Here is a 27,963-nt window from a genome sequence, read left to right as displayed (position 1 = left end):
TTCCAAAAAATGTGCAATAAATCACTATTGATTATTTCCAAATGAAAAACAAAATGAAACATGTGGACTTTGGATAAAATCATTCTCTTCATATGTAATGCTGTATAGAATTTAGAAAAAAAAACAAACTGTAAACTGAAGTCATCTGCACTCTACCTACAATTAATTTACTTGGTGGCACTGTAATATACTGATTAAAACCTCTCAAACTAAATCATGTGACACAATTCTGACTCTCTCAAGACCATAGCTATCTTGAGTATTCATATATACAATTACTTCTGATGTTCTTCTTTTGCCAAAATTACACTATTAAAAGGCCATTATTTTAAAAAATAAAAATCAAGCAGCACAAACGTGTTGAGCATGTTCAAAACCAGACACAAACTTACATATTAGCTTTAAAGTGACTGTACCAAAAGTAGCCAGCATCAGAATTTAATCTGTTTAAAGAAAGTATTTGATGTAAGCAGTGGCCTAGCAAGTATGGTTATGTTAAAGAAATGTCAGTTTGAAACTCATCCCCAAAACCGCATAATGTGGTTCAACTGGGATGAAACTGTTTTACTGCATTCAACAAACCAAGACATCCTGCCCATTTTTGTAAATTTTCAATGAAGTTAAATAAAAGGTTTGGAGCAGAAAGGGGGCTCTTTCATTTGTCTCAACTCTGTAGTAATCTTACAAATTCAGATCAAAACTAACAGTGATGTTAAACACAATACTTTAAAGCAGTAGGGATATAACTTAAATCTTACAGGGGAAGAAATGAATAAAAATGTTTAGTTAAGGATGCACCAAATGATTGGCCAGCTATCTGAATCAGATTTCCACTCCTAACATACTGTAGCATTTGCTTAGGTTTGACAACTTCTTCTTAGCACAAGCCAAGTAAATGGCTTTTGCACGTTTGGGAGAGCAGAGCACCAATGGGAATCTTGGTAATGTTTCTGCCTGAATGAAAGCGGATTATTCAAGTAAGACCTTTAGTCAAGGTTCATTTATTCATTTCATTGTTTCCTACTTATTAGAAAAGTGATACAGGATGACCAATATACATTGAGGGCTCCAGGCATTCTAATAATGAAAGTCAAAAAGACAACTGTAGTGGATAAATGAAGAAACAAAACTTAATTGATCAAACGGATGCCTGGATCTCAGCCAGTAACTGCCAAAGAAAAACGATGTTTGCCACAGCAACATTATCTGTCAAAGAAAAAAACTAAATTCCCATCTCCTATTCAATAATTATTGAGTTCTAATGTCATTTAAAATCTATTTTAAACATTAAAATAGCAAATTTCACTATTGAAAACATGTCTGAAATACTTACCAGCTCACTTTAAAAATGCACATGGAATTAGCAAATGACTCCCAATTTGAGTCGTAATTAGGAAGTGGATTCAGATTAGCCAATCACTGGGTGATCTGAACCAGCCATAGAAAATCCTATCTGTGTACATCTAGTTGTCCACGCTTTTTTTTTTTTTTATATATAAACAATTATGGCTAATTATGGAAAACACACAAAAAAAAGCAAACAACTTACTAGTCTGCAAAAACTCATTTTGACAGGATGCTCCAAACCCAACTATTTTTCTGTGCTTTTCCATCAGTTCTACTTCCACAAACATTAACATGTACAAATTACACTTTGTTTTGTGGTTTTTTAACTTTCATGACTTGGGCTATCTTTGGGGACAAGCACCTTTTTGCTTGTCAAAGACAAAATTTGAAACAGACTGCTTAATAAAATTAATGACTGTTTTAAAAAATAATCTTAGTATTCTACAAAAATACAGCACAGAAAGGAAAATATCAAAATACCAATATATTTTTTAATTATTTACTTCTGTGCTTAACAGCTTATTGCCTTCACCCCCTTTTGGTAATGACACCATACAAGGGCTCAGATAATAAGAAATGAGGCTGGTGAAAATGTGGTAGTGCATTACCCTCCTTAAAAAAACAACAACAAAAAAAAACTAACCTTCTGGAACTCACAGAAAAGTACTATACACTTTTCCTTAACTAACACTTATCCTCTGTAGTCATAAGACACTGATTTTATTTTGTTTATATTGGTAAGGTTTACATACGCTGGTCTGAAAATGATTTGTACAAAAGGAGAGATGAAAGACATCAACATAAAAATTAAAAATACTGTGAACATTGCAGCAGCAATTAATCAAAATCGCTAAGGGAAGGCCAAAATGGCGATATTGATAGTAACAAATTGTTATTTTTCTGGTAATGATTGATGAAGAGAAATAACACCAATGCTGTGGAGGCAGACATTTTCAAAACCATGGATGTTTGTAAACCATATTTCAATTTATTACTGTTCCCAAAGTGCAAGTTGCAAAAAGGTCCCGTAAGCATTATTTTTTTTTTAATATAAAATCAGTAGTGCTTTTCCTGCAGGTAATCTTTCATTTTGTTTGGCAAAGGCAGTTTCTGAATCAGATCTATTCTGGTATATTGGCGAATGACAAACCGGCACAAGTACTGCAGCGAGCGCACCTGCATAAACCGAGAAACTGGGTTTGTTAGCCTGACAGGATAAGTCGCTGACCCAGGCAAACGGGACCTAGAATAGCAAAAAGCTCCATTTTCAGAGTCTTTGATAGAATGTTCAATGAGGTCTACTATAGAAATGTGGCCTTCCACATCGGGCTGTTCATAGAAGCTGAACCTGCCATTAGAATGCTCTATCCTTGTATGGAGAGTCTTGGCCTGTGAGCGAAAGCTCAGACTTAAGAGATAACGGTCATCTGAACTATCACGTACTAAGAAGGAACCATCAGGGAGGTTGGCCAACTTCTCTTCTGCTTCCCAGCGTGTTATGGGGCCCCAGTACCAACCCTGTTTGGCAAGCTTCTTTAGCTCTTCTGTCAGGCTTGTCACCACCATTGGTCCACTACTCTGTACCGAATCATAAACTCTCCCAACTCCAGGGGCTGAGTTAGGGTCAAAGTTCAAATGGTGGCGCATCCTCTCAGCAACATGGGCATCGGCACCAGTAAGCACTGGAAAGTTCCTTTGGATTTGAATGCTTGGGACAGGAGGTAGAAGAGGGGAGAGGGGAGGTGCATCAATCCTGGAGTTCTGAAGCATCACCCCTGTAGTGCCAATCAAAAGTCCATTCACTGTAGGTTCCATAAAGATATCTGGTGTCACATCCAGATCCTGTGATTCCTGAACCTCATCCACAAGGAGAGCGCTCCCGCCTATTGGTGTTGAAACAGACATCACTTCCATTGGAGAGGAGCCATCTAGGCAATATGGACGTGATCCATCAACAGGATACATTCCCTCATCTAAAGGCATGGTGTACTGAATATAGTCCTGAGGTGTAAGTCCAATAACTACAGGCACATGCTCATCAATATTTAAATGCAAGTCACCATTCTGTGACTCTGTACTTTTTAAAGAACTACTTTGTTCCTGAAACAAACTATCCACTGGGAGATCGTGAAATTCCTTATGGACACCGTTTAGTGCTGGACTGGGGCTGGATGAATGAACCAAGGCTTTAACTTTGACTTCCATTTTAATACAGGTTTCTTCCGAGTTGGCTGGCCTAAGTGGCCAAGGAGTAGGGCTATAATGGTGGCTACGTAAGGAAGTAGACCTTAAAGGCCTCTGGGCTTTCACATCATTAAAGCTAATAGGGGCAGAGGAGGAGGAAAACGTGTCGTCATCTACTGAGCTAACTGACGGTGAGCTTCCTTTACTTTTAGTCTTCTGTTTGGCAGATAGACGCCTTTTTAGGGTGCCCATGAGGCTTTCACTTTTTGACCGATTCTTATGTCCCTTCTCGTCTTCACTATTAAAATCACAGCTTGCCAGATCCTTTCCATAGCAGCCCCCAAAAATGGAGTCTTCCTTCCCAAAATCGCCTGCCAATGCTGGCTGTTGCACCACTACAAACTCTCCTTCATCTTTGCCTTTACTGAGGTTGAAGGATTTACGCAACGTCTTAAGGCTAATTTTCTTCATCCTGATTGTCCCAACCAAATTAGGGAAAAGGCTATCCTCTTCTCCTAGGCAGCTTGCTGAAATATTCTCCACGGTGGCTGTTCATGGACTCTAAATTACTTCATGAAAATGATGACATAGCCGTCACTAAAACAAAGAAAAAGAAAAACATGCGTCAGTTATGAGAACAAACATTTGAGGGGTATGCTTACATTTCTGTAAAGTCTGAAAGTCATCAATGGAGAGACTGGTTTGGTTGTGGCAAACCACTTACTTGCTACAAATAATTGTTGACTAGTAAAAAGGCTATCAAAGAAAGCGGCTGTATTAATAAGTTTAACATTAAGAAGTTAAACAGAAATAATAAAATTAGTAGAATTTCAGTTCCAAAATTAAATCATCATCAAATATGAAAAACAGAATATTAGTAAGACATGTAATTATTTAAATCAAACCCATAATGTGGAAATACACCCGCTCCCAGAAAAACAAGAGTTACGAAACTGAAGCAGGTTTCAAAATGTGTGTCTTCTGATCGGCCAAGGAAAAAAAACAAATGTCAGCTTCTCTTGGGTGACTTCTAAATGGACGAGCTTGGGATTGCGTATGGGGGCTTAACAGCTAGCATCATGTTTCAAAGGTGCAACAAAAACCACTGGGGTGGTTTATCCAACAGACCGTTTCTTTCAAAGTACACAAACTGCAGCATAAGGGTGATGTATTTCAAATAAAAATACTGTATATATATATATTTTTTTTTATTTTGAATTCAAAGAAAACATTTTTATTAGATTTAATCAATAAATTCCAACACACCCCAACTGACACTTTTTTTAGGTAAGGCATCCAATCCTCTGAACCCTGAAACTAAATCATTTTGCAAGGTGACTGACTTCCTTATGTTCAATTAAAGGGTGAAAATGTAACTATCTAGCTCAATTCAATCCTTACCAGGATACAGGATTGTCTCAAATGTCAAAAAATACTACTGAAAACAATGATTTAAATATGATTTATCCTGAATTTACTAAGAATGTATTCTTACAATTTGGTACTACGATCTTGCTAAATGTTTTATAAAAAGATTATGTGACCTGAAACTAGGTATATAAAATTAGGACATTAAGGGTGATCAAATATGTATCCTTGCTTAGATTAGTTGAGGACTGCTTAAATTAGGGAACGGTCACAGGAAGTTCAGGGCAAACCAGGGCTAAAAGATAATTAAAATTTAAAAATGGGTCTTAAACCCTGACCCTAGAGTGCTACTATGGCCTCAGGTTTTCATTCTAACCCTTTTCTTAATTAACAACCAGATTTTGCTGATAATAAACTTCATTTGCCTTCATTTTAACTGATTTGCTATTTAAGACTCGACCCTCTTAACTGTTTTTTATTTTCCCCTCTTTAAATTAGTGACCCAACAATAAGATACAAAACAAGCCAACACATAGCCAGCCAACCTGTGTCTGCCATACAGTATCTGAAAATAAAGGTGAAAGTCTTATTAATATTCATCCACTCAGGCCTAGATAATATTTTGATGGCATTCTAGATAAAAAGAAAAATCAACAGTTTTGGAGATGTCTGCCATAGTAGAGTGAGAACATCAACAAGCCATGGAATTAAATAAGAAGTTTATTTAACAATTGCCTTCTAATTAAAAAGTGGTTAGAATTAAATTGGTTGGATTTTGAAGCATCAACTTAGCTTGTCATCTGAAGGTTTGTTTCAAATTTCATTTTTATTTGGGTACCATTTACGGAAAAATTTAAGCAATTTATAGGGCTGAAACTTGAAAAAAATAATATAATTAAAATGAAGGGAAAAGAAGCCATTTAGCAGCAAAAAAATCTGGTCAATAATTAAGAAAATCCACCTCTGTTAAATAATCCACCTCGTGAAAGAAAATAGATATAGGTCAGACAAGACTGAGCATAGACCCGATTGCAGTTATTACATTTACCTGAATGGGCACCCTGCGCAATATAGAGTATGACACAGAAAAACAGGAACATCTGAAGTGCGTAGTGGCAGCCATGTACAGTTGGAAGCACTGCGGAACAGGGACCTTGAGCTGTAAACAATCTCGCCATTTAGTAATTTAGTAATCAATTGCAAGGCAATCAATGGCAGCTGTGCGAGAATTGTTCGGTAACCGTGTCATCTCAAGATTCGGTGACATTCCCTGGCCCTCAAGATCACCGGATTTGTCCGTTTGTGATTTTTTCTTGTGGCGCTACCTTAAGAGTCAGGTCTACACGACTCGGCCAAGGACACTGAATGAATTGAAACAAAGAATTCAAGATGAAATTCGTGGTATCCCAGCTGAGATGTTGCAGCGATCAATTGGGAACCTCAACAGCAGATTGGAAGAATGCATACGTACAGGAGGACGCCATCTACAGGACGTCATTTTCAGACATTGATAATTTGGATTACTGTCTCTTAAAAGGCAAGTTGTAGTGGTTCAATTGTTAATAAAATCTATTTTTATTGGGTTTTTCAAAAGTTCCCGTTTAGCTGTGTCACCATGTATATAGAATATCAAGTATGAGAAAAGACCAAAACTGTTTAATCTTTTCAATTTAAACAATCAAAGATTTGGATGCGGTCTCATGAAAGTAGTAATATTCTGAATAGTAAAATTAGTATGGTAGATGCTAGTTGTAATTTTAAAATTAGCTTTTCATTAAGCACACAAGGAAAAGTTACCAAGCAGTGTAGTCAACAGTGGTATTCTAGGAACATCCAAATCTCAGTTTGACAGTTTCTCGAAAGAGTCAGGTGAACAGAGACTAACAAGCTACAGTAGGTTCAGCCGACCAGTTAATTCTTGTCTATTACCTTGCTGGTATTCTTATTAATTGCTTTGACATAACTCTACATCAACAGTAGCCATTTGCTACCACAGATGTTCTGAAAACTCAGATGTTGCATGGACAGACAAGTAATTAGAAAATGCATATTAAAAAAGAAAAAACAATCTGAGGAATAAAGTGGGAAAATAGGTACTTACTGTAAGATGTTCTAACACATGTCATAAATCATTGGCTATTTGCTGTTGTGAGATGCTTTATTTAGTTTGCTTGTTTATCTGACTAGAAACTAAGATCTGCAGATGTACTGTACTACCTTCAGTTTCTGTACTCTCTTGCATGACAAACAGATGGTCATTACTGCTGGCACTTGTGCAGCAACATTCTTCTTGTATGTAATCACTGCTCCTATAATGTGAAAGCAGTACAACACGGATATTTGCCAATCAATGTGGGAAGTAGATTCTTGTTCTTATACTGCAAGCAATGAATCAGTTCAAATTGGCTAAATTTTGGCAGATTTGTGATTAAAAAAAAATGTGTACCAAGTGCAATCACTAAGAAATTGGCCATTGTTTGGCACTTTTGTGTTTTATCAAGAAAGAAAGCCCAGTCTCACTATTATCCTGCCTGTAGTTTTCCATCCATTTCTTCTAATAGCTTTATGCTTCAGAACACAATTGCATGAATCAAGTCCAGTGTATGTAGACATAGCAAATTAAAGGCACAAAATCCTCATGTTTTCTTGTACAAGCACACTCCTAATGTCTGCTATCATCAGGAGTACACCTGGAGGTTCTTTTCCAAGATGTTTGTCCTGCTTGCCTTAGGTTTATTTTGACTAAGAGACTAGTAAATGAACAGAGAGTCAATTACACCCCTATTATATACAGAAGTACACAATAGGGATATGCTTGCTACATAACATTTTACAAATGGTACATTACTATGACAACCCTTTTAAATTAGTGTATCATGTGTTTGAAAAAATGTTTTTTTTAATTAGAATGTATTTTTCTTTCAATGATTTTACTTTAAATTAGAGGTTAGTTTTTGTTAAGGATCAAGATGATAAATACATTTTTTTCCCACTGCCCATTTTTCTTTTATTTACTGAGAGTGCCAATATTAGTGGAGGTCCTTGTATCTGATGGCACAGTGATTCTCTATAAACTCAGGACTGTTTTTCAGATCAAAACAAAGGGAAAAAAAGGAAAGGTGGAATATATATTGTAGCAGAAAAGCATGGGAAGAGGAAGACAGAAAAAGCCTAATGAATGAGAAATTCAGGTCACTCTCATACACTTGACTTTATGAATCTGACAACTGGGTTACCTTCACGGCAACAAACTATTTATAAAAATACATCTACAAAAAACCCACGGAACTTCATTCTGAAATACTTTTATACCATCAACACTTTAAGTGCTTTACTTTTATAAACTATGTGTATCCATTTAAATAACATCTTATGTATCTGTAATAACAATATTGTCTGTGACATACAGTACAAATTACTACAGTAACATGAACAAATGTTATTAATTCCATACACAAAAAAGTTATCTAAAAACCAAACTAATTATGCTAAATCCATATAGTGAAAAGTCAAGCAAAATGACACCTTTTATTGGCTAACTAAAAAGATTACAACATGCAAGCTTTCGAGGCAAATCAGGTCCCCTTCTTCAGGCAAGATGTAAATCCATATAGAAAAATACTATATAAAATACTTAAATAATGAACAAAATGAGAGCAATTTGATATTCTATAAAAAAACTGGTGTCAAGTGATTAAATCCATAAAACAGCAATAAGCTTTGTGAATATTTTTTAAATACTGAGATTAATACCATACATATCTGTAGATCGGGGGCAACACAGGCTTTAGGGAAGCTCAAAGCCGATTATGTTGCACAAATGTAAGAATCATACTTCTAATCATTTCAGTAGGCTTTACTGCATCACATGGGAAGTTTACTAAAGGTCACAATAAGCCTCACATGTACTTCACTTTTAAAACAACGCACCATATTAAATTTTACATCTTAGTGCATGTCTTTCAAAACATGTTAAAAACAGGAATAGTACATTCCAAGTATGATATGATTTGTTATGTTCATTATTCCTGCTTGAACTCTTACATCCTAAACATCTCTTTTAGGGTTGTTGACCTCAAGGGTTTTAATTTTGAGGTCTGAATTTTTTAAGGCTTTTCTACGAGTGTTATGTTACCAGGATGTGGTTTTTGTATTTTAGTTCAGGCACCACAAATTTACACAGTTTTGGATCCGTCATCTCCCAGGCAAGATTACCAGAATTCCTCAGGGTCATCAACACCACAGATGTCATCAGTTCACTGGTATTTTGGTTGATCCAAGTGTTTCCGAGCTATTTGTGTTTCATGGAACCCTTGTTAGCAACTTGAAAATATTTTTCATTTGATTTCCCGATTTTTGAATTCTTGCTCGTTTCTTTCCTTTGATTTTTGTATATGATTTGGCTTCAAAGGCTGCTCTGACTCTGTGCTTTGACATCAACCTATTTGGACTGTGTACCGCCTCGTCAGTTCATTTCTATTACTGTCTCTTATGAATCAGTATAACAAGACTAAAGGAATGGATCTTTATGATCCTGGAATGACAATGTTATTAATACATACAGCATAAACACATAGGTCCCCTATATCCAATACTAACTTACACAAATAAGCATATAATCAGAAGTCAATGCTATGAGATTTTTTGGAGGTTCTACTCATGAATTTTCACTGTTTCACCCCAAGAGGTACATTTCCATTTAGATTTTTAGAAGACAAATGAAGCTGCTGCTGATTTGTTACTAGGTAATAAGCATCAATGAATAAAAATTAAAACAACTCCCAAGGGTTTATTGAATTGCTCCAAATACAATTCAACTACAGAACATACCATTTCTTGAAATATTATCGACTGATGCGATAGGTCAACTTCTGGGTTGCACTGCTTTGATTGGTGATTCTACATATTGTTATTCACACACGTGACATTTCTGACAGACTTCACATGAACAGAGCAAAAGAGCACAAAGAAACACTGATTCCACAAGTACATAGTTAAAACTGAACAACTATACGGGAGTTTGCACATTCTCACCATGTCCGCATGGGATTCCTCCAGGTGCTCAGGTTTCCTCCAAGTCCAAAGACATGCAAGCAAGGCGATTCGGCACTGCAAATTTGCACCCTAGTGTGTTTTCCCTATGATGGACTCTCACACTGTCCAGCTGTTGTTCCAGCTTTGTGTCCAATATTTACTGAGACAGGTTCCAGCTACTCACAACCCAGCCCTTGACATGTGGGCTAGAAAAACAGATGGATAGATTTATAGATATTGAAGTAGAACACAAAAAAATGTAAAATGCTAACAGTTTTCTGGGTGTGTGCATTGGTACATTTCTTTAAGTACATGTACGCATTTCCTGTTCTTTGTCTCTCTGTAGTAAAGATATCTTTACCAAAGAAATGAGACAAATGAGGAGACCATTCAGCCCACAAAGCGCATTAGGCTACCCTATAGCTAAAATGCTACAAAGCCTCATTCTTTTCCCTCAAATTTTTAGTCTTCAGCTTCGACTCCCTATGACCACAACCATTTTTTGTTTTTTTGAATTATAACTTGAAAGCAGTGCCCATTAATTTCCAGTATAAATGATTATCTAATTAAATGAAGTTCTACTGAATTACCTTTACAAATACCTAACAAATGATAATTCTGAAGACCAGGATGAAGTCTCTATGAAATGCGCTCTACTCAAGGCTTAATAGGTTAAATTTTGAGTTTATCATAGAAAGATGCACCCTTCAAGACCAGGGGTGTGTTTGATTATTTTTTTTTTTTTCCTGAACATTTTCTAGAGCTGCTCTCCCACACAGTAACAAAATGAACACAATGGTCAAGATGCTTGTGACAAAGTCTAACTAGTACATTATACAGTAACAGCATGGCATTTTTTAATGTACATTCAGGAATTTCTACTACATTAACCTACTATTCTGTTTTCCTTGTTTTAGCACAGATGAAGATGTTTATTTTAATGCTGTATTCTCAAAAAAATATTTTTAGAGGCATGTTCCGTTTGCACTGTTTTGGAAGTTGTATGGGACGTTTTGATTTCCTTGTGCCACCCTAAGTATCAATTATTCATAATAATTATTGCCATCATATTTGACAGATGTTTACCTATGACACTATACTGATTCATGGTACTTTAACTGTTTGCATATTAATTTTTGCAACTGGAATACAGCTGGATTAACCACAGTGATCTCTAGACAGGAAATGAATCAAGCTGATGGTTTAAAGCCCAATGCCTTAGCCTCTAAACTAAACACAGCCAGCCTAGAATTTTAAGCAACAAGTTTTTTTTTTCCTCTCTTTTGTTTTTCAGTCACAGTTACTTCTGCATTGTATGAATGCAACAAACCTAAAAGGCTGAAACCTTTGTATAGTTTGAAGTGCTCAGTCAGTTGTCGATTCTAAACTGGTTCTGCACGAATGTACAATAGTAGGCAATAAAATGGATCAGCACCCTATTCAAGGCTGGCTCCTGTGACATTCCTGATGCTACCTGGATAATGGTTATTGCGAAGGAAGACTAGTACTGTGGTGGCGCGTAAAGTGGTCTTTAAAAAAAAAATCACTGAATCTCATAATATTGTTTTTTTTTTTTTTGTTCGAAAAATGACATATATAAAACTATTTTACAATAAGTTTGTAACCTGAAGATGTGGGGATCAATGCTTGATAACCTTCTTATCTTAAAAATGGATGTATTTAGTAAGTTTTTAAGATTCAGTTTTCCAGTGGGGCTCAGTGTCCCATGGCTTCCATTGCCATTACAAAAACATAAGGACACACTAAATATTTAAACAACGCTATGGAAAATTCTTCATTTCACGTGGCAAATGCATAAAATGTATGTTTGAGAAGAAACAAATTTAAACTTGGAAAAATATGAAAGTTATCCTTTAACTATAAAAAGGATCGATCACACAATAAAAGTGCAAGACAAGTAAAATGGGAAACTTCAAATGCTGTATACCTATAAGCAGCTAGTGGAGAGACTTGTTTTGTCTTTATCTCCATGAAGAAAATAAAGACACAGTTTATGTACAAATAAAGAAACGGATCCACCACCCTACTTTATTCTGAAATTTTCAACAATAAGCTACAGTACATTCACTAAATAAATGTTATATATATACTAGCCATCCCCCGCGGCTTCGTCCACGTATTAATGAAACAAGACAGTGAGGAGGGCCTGGCCCAGCTCTCTACTCCTGACTTCACTCTTCCCTGTCCTTTCAGCCCGCAGCCTCTGTCTCAGATTAGCGCAAATATATCACTCCTGTAAGCGAACTATGATTCTTGGCATAATGAGGGAACTCGCAAAATCAACCGGAATGTTCGAACAATAGGTATATATATATATATATATACATACACACACACATATATACATACATACATACATACATACACACACAGTGGGTACGGAAAGTATTTAGACCCCCATCAATTTTTCACTCTGTTATATTTCAGCCATTTGCTAAAATCATTTAATTTTTTTCCTCATTAATGTAAACACAGCACCCCATATTGACAGACAAAAAAAAAGAATTTTTGAAATTGTTGCAGATTTATTAAAAAAGAAAAACTGAAATATCACATGGTCCTAAGTATTCAGACCCTTTGCAGTGCCACTGTATATTTAACTCAGGTGCTTTCCATTTCTTCTGATCATCCTTGAGATCACCTTCATTTGAGTCCAGCTGTGTTTGATTATATTGATTGGACTTGATTAGGAAAGCCATACACCTGTCTATATAAGACCTTACAGCTCACAATGCATGTCAGAGCAAATGAGAATCATGAGGTCAAAGAACTGACTGAAGAGCTCAGAGACAGAATTGTGGCTAGGCACAGATCTGGCCAAGGTTACAAAAAAATTTCTGCTGCACTTAAGGTTCCCAAGAGCACAGTGGCCTCCATAATCCTTAAATGGAAGACGTTTGGGACGACCAGAACCCTTCCTAGAGCTGGCCTGGTGAGAGAGGTAAAGAACCCAAAGATCACTTTGGCTGAGCTCCAGAGATGCAGTCAGGAGATGGGAGAAAGTTTTAGAAAGTCAACCATCACTGCAGACCTCCACCAGTCAGGGCTTTATGACAGAGTGGCCTGTCAGAAGCCTCTCCTCAGTGCAAAACACATGACAGCCCGCATGGAGTTTGCTAAAAGACACCTGAAGGACTCTGAGATGGTGAGAAATAAGATTCACTGATCTGTTGAGACCAAGATAGAACTTTTTGGCCTTAATTCTAAGCGGTATGTGTGGAGACAACCAGGCACTGCTCATCACTTGTCCAATACAGTCCTCACAGTGAAGCATGGCGGTGGCAGCATCATGCTGTGGGGGTGTTTTTCAGCTGCAGGGACAGGACGACTGGTTGCAATCGAGCAGGGACAGGACGACTCGTTGCAATTGAGGGAAAGATGAATGTGGCCAAGTACAGGGATATCCTGGACAAAAACCTTCTCCAGAGTGCTAAGGACCTCAGACTGGGCCGAAGGTTTACCTTCCAACAAGACAATGACCCTAAGCACACAGCTAAAATAACAAAGGAGTGGCTTCACAACAACTCTGTGACTGTTCTTGAATGGCCCAGCCAGAGCCCTGACTTAAACCCAATTGAGCATCTCTGGAAAGACCTAAAAATGGCTGTCCACCAACGTTTACCATCCAACCTGACAGAACTGGAGAGGATCTGCAAGTTAGGAATGGCAGAGGATCCCCAAATCCAGGTGTGAAAAACTTGTTGCATCTTTCCCAAAAAGACTCATGGCTGTATTAGCTCAAAAGGGTGCTTCTACTAAATACTGAGCAAAGGGTCTGAATACATATATATACTGCTCAAAAGAATTAAAGGAACACTTTTTAATCAGAGTATAGCATAAAGTCAATGAAACTTATGGGATATTAATCTGGTCAGTTAAGTAGCAGAGGGGGTTGTTAATCAGTTTCAGCTGCTGTGGTGTTAATGAAATTAACAACAGATGCACTAGAGGGGCAACAAACAGGAATGGTTTAACAGGTAGAGGCCACTGACATTTTTCCCTCCTCATCTTTTCTGACTGTTTCTTCACTAGTTTTGCATTTGGCTACAGTCAGTGTCACTACTGGTAGCATGAGGCCTGGATACCTGGACCCTACAGAGGTTGCACAGGTAGTCCAACTTCTCCAGGATGGCACATCAATACGTGTCATTGCCAGAAGGTTTGCTGTGTCTCCCTGCACAGTCTCAAGGGCATGGAGGAGATTCTAGGAGACAAGCAGTTACTCTAGGAGAGCTGGAGAGGGCCATAGAAGGTCCATAACCCATCAGCAGGACCAGTATCTGCTCCTTTGGGCAAGGAGGAACAGGATGAGCACTGCCAGAGCCCTACAAAATGACCTCCAGCAGGCCACTGGTGTGAATGTCTCTGACCAAACAATCAGAAACAGACTTCATGAGGGTTGCCTGAGGGCCCAAATGTCTACTGCGCCCTGTGCTCACTGCACAGCACCGGGAGCTCAATTGGCATTTGCCATAGAATACCAGAATTGGCAGGTCCACCACTGGCGCCCTGTGCTTTTCACAGATGAGAGCAGGTTCACCCTGAGTATATGTGAAAGACGTGAAAGGGTCAGGAGAAGCCGTGGAGAATATTATGCTGCCTGTAACATCGTTTAGCATGACTGGTTTGGTGGTGGGTCAGTGATGATCTTGGAGGCATATCCATGGAGCGACTCACAGACCTCTACAGGCTAGACAACGGCATCTTGACTGCCATTAGGTATCAGGATGAAATCCTTGGACCCATTGTCAGACCCTACGCTGGTGCAGTAGGTCCTGGTTTCCTCCTAATGCACGACAATGCCCGGCCTCATGTGGCAAGAGTATGCAGGCAGTACCTGGAGGATGAAGGAATTGAAACAATTGAATGGCCTTCACGATCCCCTGACTTAAACCCAATAGAACATCTGTGGGACATTATGTTTCGGTCCATTAGGCGCCACCAGGTTGCTCCTCAGACTGTACAACAGCTCAGGGATGCCCTCATACAGATCTGGGAGGAAATGCCACAAGACACCATCCGTCGTCTCATTAGGAGCATGCCCCGACGTTGTCAAGCATGCATACAAGCTCGTGGGGCCACACAAGATACTGAAAAGCATTTTGAGTAGCAGAAATTATGTTTTTGAAAAAATGGACTAGCCTGCCACATCTTCATTTCACTCTGATTTTAGGATGTCTACACAATTGAGCCCTCTGTAGGCAGAAAACTTTTATTTCCATTAAAAGACTTGGCATCCTTTTGTTCCTAAGACATTGCCCTGTCGTTATTTGTATAGATATCCAACTTCATATTGAGATCTGATGTATCTAATGTATATATATATATTCACAGCGCATCACTTTTTCCACAATTTGTTATGTTACAGCCTTATTCCAAAATGGTTTCAATTCATTTTTTCCCTCAGAATTCTACACATAACACCCCATAATGACAACATGAAAAAAGTTTACTTGAGATTTTTGCAAATTTATTAAAAATAAAAAAAAAATTGAGAAAGAACATGTACATAAGTATTCACAGCCTTTACCATGAAGCTCAAACTGAGCTCAGGTGCATCCTGTTTCCCCTGATCATCCCTGAGATGTTTTTGCAGCTTAATTAGAGTCCACGTGTGGTAAATTCAGTTGATTGGACATGATTTGGAAAGGCACACACCTGTCTATATAAGGTCCCACAGTTGACAGTTCATGACAGAGCACAAACCAAGCATGAAGTCAAAGGAATTGTCTGTAGACCTCCGAGACAGGATTGTCTCGAGGCACAAATCTGGGGAAGGTTACAGAAAAATTTCTAATGCTTTGAAGGTCCCAATGAGCACAGTGGTCTCCATCATCTGTAAGTGGAAGAAGTTCAAAACCACGAGGACTCTTCCTAGAGCTGGCCGGCCATCTAAACTGAGCAATCGGGGAGAAGGGCCTTAGTCAGGGAGGTGACCAAGAACCCCATGGTCACTCTGTCAGAGCTCCAGAGGTCCTCTGTGGAGAGAGGAGAACCTTCCAGAAGGACAACCATCTCTGCAGCAGTCCACCAATTAGGCCTGTATGGTAGAGTGGCCAGACGGAAGCCACCCCTTAGTAAAAAGCACATGGCAGCCCACCTGGAGTTTGCCAAAAGGCACCTGAAGGACTCTCAGACCATGAGAAACAAAATTCTCTGGTCTGATGAGACAAAGATTGAACTCTTTGGTGTGAATGCCAGGCGTCACGTTTGGAGGAAACCAGGCACCGCTCATCACCAGGCCAATACCATCCCTACAGTGAAGCATGGTGGTGGCAGCATCATGCTGTGGGGATGTTTATCAGCGGCAGGAACTGGGAGACTAGTCAGGATAAAGGGAAAGATGACTGCAGCAATGTACAGAGACATCCTAGATGAAAACCTGCTCCAGAGCGCTTGACCTCAGACTGGGCGACGGTTCATCTTTCAGCAGGACAACGACCCTAAGCACACAGCCAAGATATCAAAGGAGTGGCTTCAGGACAACTCTGTGAATGTCCTTGAGTGGCCCAGCCAGAGCCCAGACTTGAATCCAATTGAACATCTCTGGAGAGATCTTAAAATGGCTGTGCACCGACGCTTCCCATCCAACCTGATGGAGCTTGAGAGGTGCTGCAAAGAGGAATGGGCGAAACTGGCCAAGGATAGGTGTGCCAAGCTTGTGGCATCATATTCAAAAAGACTTGAGGCAATAATTGTTGCCAATGGTGGTATTGAGCAAAGGCTGTGAATACTTATGTACATGTGATTTCTCAGTTTTTTATTTTTAATAAATTTGCAAAAACCTCAAGTAAACGTTTTTCACGTTGTCATCCCCTTGGGATTAATAAAGTATATATCTATTATGGGGTGTTGTGTGTAGCATTCTGAGGAAAAAAAATAATTTAATCCATTTTGGAATAAGGCTGTAACATAACAAAATGTGGAAAAAGTGATATGCTGTATCTCTCTCTCTAGATATATAGACAGATACATAGTAGTACTGGGAGATATGACGATATGTATTGTGGGGACGATAGAAAAGTGTCTATCGTCCTATTTCTCTTCTATCGTTTCTAACCTAATTTTATCAATTACTAAATAAAATATTGCATTAAATAGGCTATGACAAATGTATGATAATGTCTTGTCGCTATGCAACGCATACTACCCTACTACCCTTTATATAAGTGATAATCAAGAATAAAAATGAACTTTTTCGCAAAGAAACTCGTCTTGTAGTTTTGTGACAAGACGCTTTACGTTGTTGCGACATGCTTTACGCTAGTTAACTCGTGAGTGCTTAAAGATGGAGACACAAGAGGTTAAAGATGAATGCCTGGAGTCGCAACAAACTGAAACTGCTATGCAGGCAGCAGCCCAAGAAGTACTTTTACCGAAATGTGGGGGTACGTCAGTGATTTGGTTGCATTTTGGCTTCAAGAGCTCTGACACGGAGCAGAAGACAGTCATGTGCAAACTCTGCCAAAAGACTGTTTTACCGACGCTAACACAACAAACCTCTTTTACCACTTGAAGAAGGTCCACGAAAAAGAATACGGGAGAATCGAAGAAATGCGACATAAAGGAAGTTGTGAAACAGCCCGGGCAAGTGGCGAGAAAAAATATAGCCAGCCTAAAATTAAAGAGTCTTTCATAAAAAGCACACCGTTTGAAAAACGCCCCAGCCATAAAGAAATCACATGTGCCATCTTGCATTACATTTGTAAAGGCATGACCCCCGTGCATGCAGTTGAGAAGGGTAGCTTCTGAGACCTCGTCAAAGTCCTTGACCCGAGGTACGTTATGCCCAGTCGTAAGCACTTCAGTAAAGTCGAGTTGCCTCGCTTATATAACGCATGCTGGGCCCAAGTAGAGAAGGATGTTCGCAGTGTGGTCCATTATGCCTTGACAACTGACCTGTGGACGAGCAGAGCTACGCAGCCCTACATGAGCGTAACCATCCATTACATCAGCAAAGACTGGATCCTCTGTGCTCGCTGTTTACAGACTGCGTACTTTCCAGATGACCACACGGGAGCCATGATAGCCCAAGGTGCGTTACTCGTGCAGTAATTTGTATGAGGTACTTTTAGTTTACTGTTCTGTCATTTTTACTGTAGTAATTCCGAGAAAGACCCCCTAATAAAGTATTTATCTATCTATAAATTTGACAGAGTCATTTTTCTACTTTTACAAAGTAGCCTTTTATGTTTGCACTTTTATTCATGGCTAATGCCTTAAACAGTGTTATGTTCAACTCTGAGATTTACTTTTGATACTTTATTTTGGTTTGCAAACTTTGCACTACAAGGTTGAAAAATGTTTTGTGTTTATTTTTTATAATTGAGTGCTTTTCTGCTCAGAAACTTGAAAGGGTTGTGCACTTTAATTTTTTTTAATAAAGTTTATTTTGATAATACTATTTAAATAACTATGATGTGGATAAAAAAAATGTGAAGGCTACTGTAGCTCTACCTCCACCACATCTGTTGTCAGTTGATACATTTATATTGCTAAACTAAAATGTATTTTTCTCATTTGTGACAGTTCAGTTAAATGTCACTTCAAAATAAAGTTGCAAAAAAAAGTATGCAATGATATTTTTGTCAAACTTTTCAGAGAATAACTGAAAACGTACTTTATTGTGGGTGGTATATCGTGATATATATCGTTATTGTGATATAAAATAATCCATATCGTGATATATGATTTTTCCATATCGCCCAGCACTAATATATAGATTTGTGTATATATCTGCTTCTCAGAACTGAGAGGGCGTGGCAGATGTTTGCCAACTGGCAGATCTACCACAAGCGCCACCCAAATATCAGACCTATGAATGTAATACTCCAGTCTACAACCTTTGAAGTAAGTGAAACAGCCGCCATGGCACACACAGTCGTGGACGTGTGAGGATCGATTCACACAAGTGGAAACCAAGGTGCATACACCCGATGAGCCCCAATTCAGGTGAACCATGTGTTGTGTACTCTTTGTATTATTTGGCAGATCTATCAATCTATATCTAGATCTATCTATACACAAACATGCATGCACACGCATATTTAAGCATGCATATATAAAAGTACATATAAATTGCACAGGGGTTGAAATGAAATAAGTACAGATATTCAAATGCTGCTCTCTTAATTGAAAGCAACAAGGGATTAAATTCCAGGCAGCTTTAAATCCAGTCTGAAGAACTATCATAATAAATATGAAATTAAATCCCGTCTCCTCGCACACTGACACATCCAGTTAACATTCACTTTTTGCGGAAAAATGTTGTGCTTAATGTTTTTGCTTGATATATTGTTCATAACATTTTCAAACTTGTTTAAAAACTTGAAAACTGGCCTTTTTTTAGCCTTCTCTATCACATAATAGGAGTTGGGAAGGATTTGATGCAAACACTTATTTTATTTACTCTGGAAGCTATTTGATTTCAGGAGACCACATTTTCCAGATGGCTATAGTAAAAACAAAAAGCTAGATGATGATGTAGTATGTATTTTAAAGCTGTGCATGACAGCTACTATTGTCTAAACATGATTTTACATAAATTTGAAATTCTGAAATGAGACATAATGCAGACTGCATTATTCAATTCTTTTTAAACACAATTAGTGGTTTTAAAAGTATCTTGATTATGTAAGAATTGTTTCTTATTTAATCTTACATTTTATCTCATTAGAGAATCTGTAATGGTAGATCCTTTAACACACTGCTTAAACTTTCTAAAATACTTTTTGTAATTCTGACAGTCATCCTTAAACTGGTTGAGGCAACACTACAAAGAAACATTTAATGTAGGAGCACATTTTTCAAAACTCATATGCAACAGGCAAAACTGTGGCATGGAGGTTTACAATGCTACCTCATGATTTCAGCATCCTGTTTTTGAATTTTGTGATCATTTGTCATCAGTGTGGATTTCACACATTCTTCCCAGGCATGAAAAAGTTTTTTTTTATTTGGATGTTTCAGCTTTCTAGCCACATCAATAAGTACTGAAAACAACTCAGTAACTTGAACTAGCTAGTGAAATGGTTCATTTTTATTCTCAGTACACAAGTGGTTGACTGCTATAATGGCCAATTTAATGTTAACTCTGATGTTTTTCGTATTACTCCAGTACATGGCGAGTACAGTGATTTTGAACACTTTAGCAGAATTGATGGCAACTGCAGTAAAAACACACTTTTAACTTGAGTTGAAATTGTTTCCTCTCTCTTTGGTCCCTTAGACACAGCATTTTGACCCTAAAATATCAAATGCCTACCTCTCTTCAAAAGATATTCCACTATTAATACAGTCTTTCTCAGCTGCTTATTACAACAAGAAACGGTTTTGAACACAAGGGAAGTATAAATTGTATCATTATTAGGGCTGGGAATAGATTAAAAATGAACTACTTAATTGAATGGCATGGAATGAACTGTGATTAATTGCATCTAACATTAAAACATGCAATCATAAAAAAAATACACTGAATCACAAAATTTATGTAGAATCAACAAAAAATCAACAGCATAGTTTTAACTTAAACAATAACCCGACACCTGAACTTTTACCAAAATACTACTTGAGCAAGTAAAACCTGAATTTAAATATCTTGCTAAAAGGCAAGCTGAAAAGATGGCAATAAGAAAATGAGGTCAATGGATTAATTCTCAAATTGGCATGGCATGAGAGACACAGATGAGGCAAAGTTAAATTAAACAAATCGAAACTGTAAACTTTGAATGCACTGCTAAAGACTGAAATAAGCATCTCTTAAATTGACATATATTAAAACTTGTGTTAAAACTAATGCCATCCTCAATTGTTAATTGCTCTGCCTTTTTTTTTTTTGCTGGCATCACTGATAGTCCTGCCTTTTCAGACAGTTTTGCTAGTGAACAGATTTAATGCTTTTGTGGTGGAGTAGAACTTAAGCGTGCCTTTTTTGGGGTTTCAAAAACAAAAATGTTCTTTAAGGCATATGAATAGTAGTAATAGACATATACACACACACACATTTACACACAGATTCTACAAGTAATCTTTAAAACATTTGAATACACAACATTTGTAATATTTTAATAACTCTCTTTTAGAATACATAGCTGTGTGCTTTTGCTTTCCTGTTAAATATGATAAGTCTATAACTCTGCTCTCAAGACCTAGGCAATTTGGATTTGCATTTCCTTTCTTTGTCAAAGTTGTATATCCTCAAGGATTAATAAAGTATATCAAATCAAAAATCAAATATATATCTGACTAACCAACCCGCGGCATAGCATACGCTGCATAATCAGGCCGCTTTTTAAATGATTTTTAAGCACAGAGGAAAAAATAAACATTTGAAAAATACGTAATTTAATAAACCACCAAGAAAAGTAACATTGCAACAATGCACGCTATGAACCAACATACAATTGTCCATGACTGAAAACCGGATGAGCGCCGTCGCGTTTTCTCCTTCCAAAGCGAAGGACAGTGTTGAACGGCGCTCGTTCAGTACACACTGCCCGCTTATGTGCCTGCCCCCAACTCCCTACCTGAGTCGCTTTCGTCTGTGTACAGTCCACACGCACCTGTGAGTCACGTTGACTGTTAATTTTCCAAACACCGCCTCAGCCGGTTTCCACATTGATTTTTCATTGTTCTTTGCGGTTCCGGTTGCTTTTTTTTTTATATATAATCCACCAAGACACCCGACCATGGGGGGCTTTACAAAGGGCAGGGACGTAATCAGTGCGAGCATATGACCCGCACGTTCTGGGAATTTCTCGTTCGTGGGGAACAATTGGAAGCCACAGTCTCCATCATGAATGGGGTTCAATGGCTTAACCACGCCTCCCCGCGCCAGGTAGACACACGTTGATCCATTCAGTGTAGCGCGCGCGTAGTACCGGACATACAAGTGCATCACAGACCTGTTAATGCTCAATCTCACGTGGCTGAAAACCACTTGTCCCTCTAAGAATTTGGACGCCGACCGCTGTTGGGTCGTGTAACTATTTAGCAGGCGGGAGTCTCGTTCGTTTTTGGAAATAACCAGCCAAATCGCTCCACCAACTAAGAACTGCCATGCACCACCACCCACAGAATCGAGAAAGAGCTATCAATCTGTCAATCCTGTCCGTGTCCAGGCCGGGTGAGGTTTCCTGTGTTGAGTCAAATGAAGTGAAAGGCTCCAAACCTAGTGGTGCCCTTCCGTCATTTCAGCTTTGTAACCATACTCCCCCCTGAACCCAAAGACTTTGGTTACCCGGTTGGCTGGGCGGGTCATGAGAATGACGCCGCCGGATCGCCTGTTGCAGGGCCTGCATTGGTGAAGCAGGTTAGATGGTAATGAAACAGAGGCACAGGGCTTATTGGTTTTTAAAGACTGCTTCCTTCATTGGGTTTTAACCAATGCACGTAACGAACCAACACACAATCGTCCGTGTAGCTTTTAGGGTGGAACGGGAGGAGAGGAGAAGGACATCCACTCCGCCCCCTCCGTCATGCTAGTTTGCCGATTTCTCGTTCAGTATACACTGCCTGCTCATGTGCCCACCTTCAACTCGTCACTCGAGTTGTTGTCGTCTTTGCATAGTCCAGATGCACCTGTGACTCACGTAGACTCTTCATTGCTCTGTGCGGTTTTGGCTGCCTTTCTATATATAATCCACCAAGACACCCGACCACGGTGGAGGAAAGTGCAGGAGTATCTAAGAAGACGCATGTTTGTCGCGGATGCGAATTGCTGTATGTAGTGTGTAAAACAGTTTGCTATAGTGCACAAGGTCGTGCGTCGTAACCCATGGGATACCCCTCGCAAACAGTTTTACACGCCGCATATGGCGATTCACCTCCGCGAGAAACATGCCTCTATTAACAGTCAACGGGGGGTTGGAGCTGCATGTGACCTCTACGACAGACGAATATAAATGACGCCGGTTTTTCTGTGTCGCGTCCGAAGTTGGTGGGCGTAGCTCTGTGAGTTGTCGTCGATCCAATGGTCTTGGAGTTGGTGGGCGGGCTCCTTCCTGAGTGCCATAGGTGTCTCACTTGTCGGCGTTTAGTGAATCCACACCCTTCCAGCGTGCTTTCCATGGTTGTCTTGCCTTAGTGAATTTTTTATATATATATATATATAGATACTAGCAAATGGTGCTCGCGAAACGTTCGCAAGAATAAAAGCACCAATGAAATGATGATGAGGGGGATAAGAGCATCACGTTACAGTAAGAAAGCAAATTTTAATAAGGAGTGACTTGTGAGAGGACTCAATATTAGAACAGTCACGTGATTAGTATGGGATGTTATTACAGTCACTTACAACAGCATGAATATTTACAACAGAAAGTGTAACATGAACAGATTAATAGAATATATTGGATAAAAGGGAAATGCAGGGCACAAAAGCCAGCAAGTGTGAAGTGTGGCCGTCTGTTAATGTAGCACAACAATGTCTATAAAAATTGTCTGAAACAATTTGTTGTATAAACATTATTGCCAATGAAGATATTCTCCTGTGTGTAACACACAAGTACCTGTGAGGTTAACCCAGGTAACTCTGGAAAATATGGTGTACAACTGGCCATGGGTAAAAACAGCTCTGATGATATTAAACGTTATTAAACGTTTGTCCTAGTGACTTGGCGATGGTCAAACGAACAGGGAATTGCCTATGCTGTAATATAAAGGGAATATCTTGTTGAGTTGTCATTGTTATGGAATCCCTGTAGTTTTTTCATCGTAATATTTCTTGTTGTCTGGCACTTTGCCACTACTCTTCAGAAAGGTTGTGTGTGTAATTCGTTTTTCGTTCACTGTCCAAGTGCAAGACTTGCTGCTGCTGATCTTCGGTAATAACGATCTGTGGTTCGTCATACATTGTCTTTGTTGTTCTACGGCATCTTGCATGTGCTGGATGATCCGGCGTGATGCCGATATTTCCACTACTGTGCATTGGTCCGAGTATGTAGGCCCGCAAGACCGTTTCTGTTGTTGCAGCTAGGCTGTATGTGCCTTTCATTTTATCAGGAGGAAAAAAAGGTGTAAAATGGTAGTGTCATAATACAGTTTCAGTCAGTAATAAAGTAAGCACCGAATAAACAGTCAAATACCATACTCGATAATTGGTCACATTGAAGAACTGAAGACTTGAAGATAAGTCTAAGACCAAAACTCTGCCAGGAGTAGGGATTCCTCACTATTGCTGTGGTATGGTATGCTGTGGATGGTGAGCTGCATTGGATTTCCACCAGGTGTACCGTTTGGTATAGAGGCCAAATAGTTACATTTTTGTCTCATCTGACCATAAGACCTTTTTGCACTTGGCACCAGAATCTTCAAGGTGCATTCTGGAAAAGCTCAAACAAGACTTAATGTGGCCTTTCTTGAGAAGTGGCTTTTTCCTTTCGACCCTTCCAGACAAGCCACAATTGTGGAGTGCTTGTGAAATTGTTGTTGCTGCGTGCGAACAATGACCACTCTCTGCCATAAAATCCTGTAACTCCTTCAAAGTGGTTATTGGCCTCATGGTAGCCTCTCTTACCAGTTTCCTTCTTGCTCTTCCATCCAGTTTGGAGGGACTGCCGGATCCAGGGAGGGTCCTAGTAGTACCAAACACTTGCCACTTCTTTATTATGGACTTTACTGTCCTCCTTGGGATTGATAGCCTTTGAGATTTTATTTTATCCATCTCCTGCCTTATTTATGTCCATAACTCTATCCCTGGGATCTTTTCAAAGTGGCTTGCCACCTATAGTCAGATGTTTGCTGTCAGTTGCACTACCAAGCAAAGGCATGAATGCTCCAGGAACAGCGGTTTTTATGCTTCACTAATCATGCGGATTACAAATGATCACAGGTGGAAGTCAGTAACCATGGTCTGCAATGGAAATGGTGGTCACTTACACCTGACTGAGTTAACAAATACAGGCAGTCCCCGGGTTACATATGAGATAGGGACTGTAGGTTTGTACTTAAGTTGAATCTGTATGTAAGTCAGAACATGTACATTATTTTAATAAATGCTATTGTTGACCGACTGTAACCGTGCTCTGCAAATGAATGATGGAGTTTCACCCCTCTCTGATCTTTTTATTATTTCTACTTTATTTACAATGGTGATGGTTTTTCTCTTCTTTACTGTATCACCAGCACTTGCATCAGATTTGTGCTTCAGAGACATTCTTGAAGGGCGAAGACAAAAGGTTAAGATAAGCTCTTCTGCACAGCACTGTACACGCTATCACAGCAGGAAGGCACCCATCAACATGTCTTATGTACTGACAAGAGACAACTTCCTATTACGTGTGTAACAGTAGAAGTAGGCTTGCTACCGAGAATGATTTGGGGCAGCAAGGGGGGGGTTCATCACTCGCCCACCACACAGTCACTTCCACTACAGTATGCTGCCTGCAGCGTCCGCCCACCGAGAACGAACACGGTGCGGCCAAAGGCTGGTAGTGAATCGCCCAACCCCAATTCAACAGGCAGCCATCCGAGACACACTACAATGATGCCACAACCGGGTCAGCACTTGCAGTATTATGAGCTGTGTGTGCTGGGCAGGCAGTGAAACGCCCCCCTCCGCTCTATCCAGCCTGCGTCCAGTCAGGAGCAGTAGCTGCGGTGGCGTAGTGGGTGGGCATCAAGCCATCGTCCTGCACATGAGTGATAGCTGGGGCCCCGGTGACTATGGACCATGGGTCACCGCTTGCCGCTGGAAGCCACCTGAGGGACACTACACTGCGTGAGCAGCGAGATCGACCCCGCCACCGCTTGCAGCATCCCCAGGCTGAAGATGGAGTGGCAATTACTGAGGTGGATGCGTCGCAGCTGTGGCCTTGTTTGTGAGTCGGATGTCCGTAACCTGGGGACTACATGTATTGTATAGGAGGGGAGGTTGATCCTTTATTAATCTCGGTATTTCTTGTTTTTTATTTTTTCAAATTCTTCTAAACTGTAGCTGTGATATCTTTCACCTGGATGTTATAGATTGCATTGAGTAAGTAAAGCTGGAAAAAATATTGGTTTGTGTGTTTTCTGAACTGTAAAGCAAAAAAATGGATATATTTCTAAGGGGGCGATTGTTTTCTATACCCATTGTATATAGGAATGAAATTATTTTTTCAACCCATTTTTAATGCCTTAAAGAGGAGAAAATTTCTTTCAGACAGACATCAAGTTGCTAAAGAACTACTACATATGTAATACCTACTAAAATTGGAACATTTTTATATGGTGTGACAGGAGGCAGCAGGTGCTGGCATCGCATCAGAAATTGTGCAAGATCTCTTACTTGACAGTGAGACCACTGTATTGAATGGCCAAGGAGGATAGCAGGGTATTCCCTGCCTCAGCTAGAAGTTTGGTAGATGCCACATGGCAAATGGGTACAATGCTATCCTGGAAGGAATGAACCAAGAAACCTAACCTGTCTGGGAGTCTAGTGTAATGGAGGGACAAGGGAAGATGACTTGCTTCCCCCAACACAACAGATGGCGGCATGCCTGGTCTACAGTGCCCATATGGACATTTGCAGGGCTTGCCGGGAGCTGTACGTCAATAGAGCAACCTTGCTTGATTCTATGGGTACTGCTAACGAGTGCTGCAGTGAGCTTACTTTGTGGGGCTTCCATCTGAACAAAATAAAACATTGTTCACAAGTCTAAAAAGGACCATAACATTCCACTTAAAATCTCTACAATACTACTTCCAAACTTCATAGATTAAACTAAAAAAAAGGAAACAGTTCCCTAAAATCATCCTTAAATGAGATACACATACATATGCCATTGGGTTCTCATTAATCATCATTGTGCTACCGTTTTTTTTTTTTATCCTAGTTAAGCCACAGCTAAATTAAAATGATACCTCCAGACAGGCTGGGCTTTGAAATACAGACAATATTAACTTCTCTTTGTTTTCACAAGGAAGCTAATAAAAAAAGTTAATTAAACCTACATGAAAACATGTAACATACCAGGAGCTGTATAGTAATTTGTCACATTACAGTTAAATACATAGACTGAAGTCAATTTTACTACTTGGGAGATGGCAGCCTTAAATGAGGATTTTCATTTTATCTCAAAATGTTGCATTAAAATCCAGAAGAATATCTATAAAGCACTTTATAGTGTCCAAAACATACATTGATGTATTCAATATTATAAAATGTGACTCTCAAATAAAAGAAACAGCTTTACAAATACAGCTCAGTGACCCACTGTTAGTGGCTTGTGTAGTATGAATGAAACTAGGCAGAGTTCATCTTGTTGAGCAATCAATCACGATCATCAACACGCATATCAATAAAATGGGTGAAAATCAAAAAAGTTACAAAACTGCAGAAGATGCAATATGAGATTACTGGGTAAAGGCTTAAGTGCTGCCCAGCAAACAAAATGGCAATGTTGGAACTTTTGGTGTTTTTGGATGTACTAATGATTTTTTTTCCCCCTGTCATTTTGTATACGGTTTTCACTAGTAGTTGTCACCACTTTGGGCATTTTGTTGTTGTCAATTGTCACTATTTGTGCTACAGCAAAATCCCTTTAGTTTTTTTTTTTTTCTTACTATGGTATGTATAATTAAGCACTAGTGATTAAAATGTTATATTAAAAATGAACTGGATTCTAAAACATAAATGAACATTAACACTAAATGAACACAATAACTGGACGCCAGTGGAAACAGTGACTGGTCAGTTTCTGCAGTTTTGTGTTTTTGGAACAGCAGCCCTGCAATTAAAAAGCACTGCCCCATTACCAACTACGGCTGTCAATTTTGGTTATTTCCAGTGCTTGAGTACCCACTAGGGCACAAAACTGAGACCTTTAGCACTGGCATGGTGGGGTTGGGGATTAAGGGGGACAGAGTTGCAGACAGAGAAAGTTGGGGGTTTTGAGAGATGGTTAAAAAAAATCAAAGAGAAAAACTGCACTTTAAATATTAATAAATGAAAATTCATTAAATAATTTACTTCTTTCTTTACTGAAACCATGAACCTCAATCTACTCATTACGCTTTAAGAAAAAAGTA

General features: G+C 39.1%; 1 protein-coding gene across 1 annotated transcript in view; it reads right to left on the bottom strand.

The window, feature by feature from the left end:
• Nucleotides 1-9: 9 nt before the first annotated feature.
• Nucleotides 10-27,963, bottom strand: part of LOC120530148 (suppressor of cytokine signaling 6) — a 51,580-nt gene continuing 23,626 nt past the window's right edge. Inside the window, exon 2 of the mRNA XM_039754352.1 lies at nucleotides 10-4,128. Within this exon, the coding sequence (XP_039610286.1) occupies nucleotides 2,404-4,002 (1,599 nt within the window). The 5' untranslated portion in view covers nucleotides 4,003-4,128 and the 3' untranslated portion in view covers nucleotides 10-2,403. The remainder of the gene's footprint in view (nucleotides 4,129-27,963) is intronic.

This window comes from Polypterus senegalus, chromosome 5 (genome assembly GCF_016835505.1).
Source record: "Polypterus senegalus isolate Bchr_013 chromosome 5, ASM1683550v1, whole genome shotgun sequence".
NCBI lineage: Eukaryota > Metazoa > Chordata > Cladistia > Polypteriformes > Polypteridae > Polypterus > Polypterus senegalus.
The sequence above is the reverse complement of the archived record's forward strand: the minus strand, read 5'-3'. Positions and strand labels throughout refer to the sequence as shown.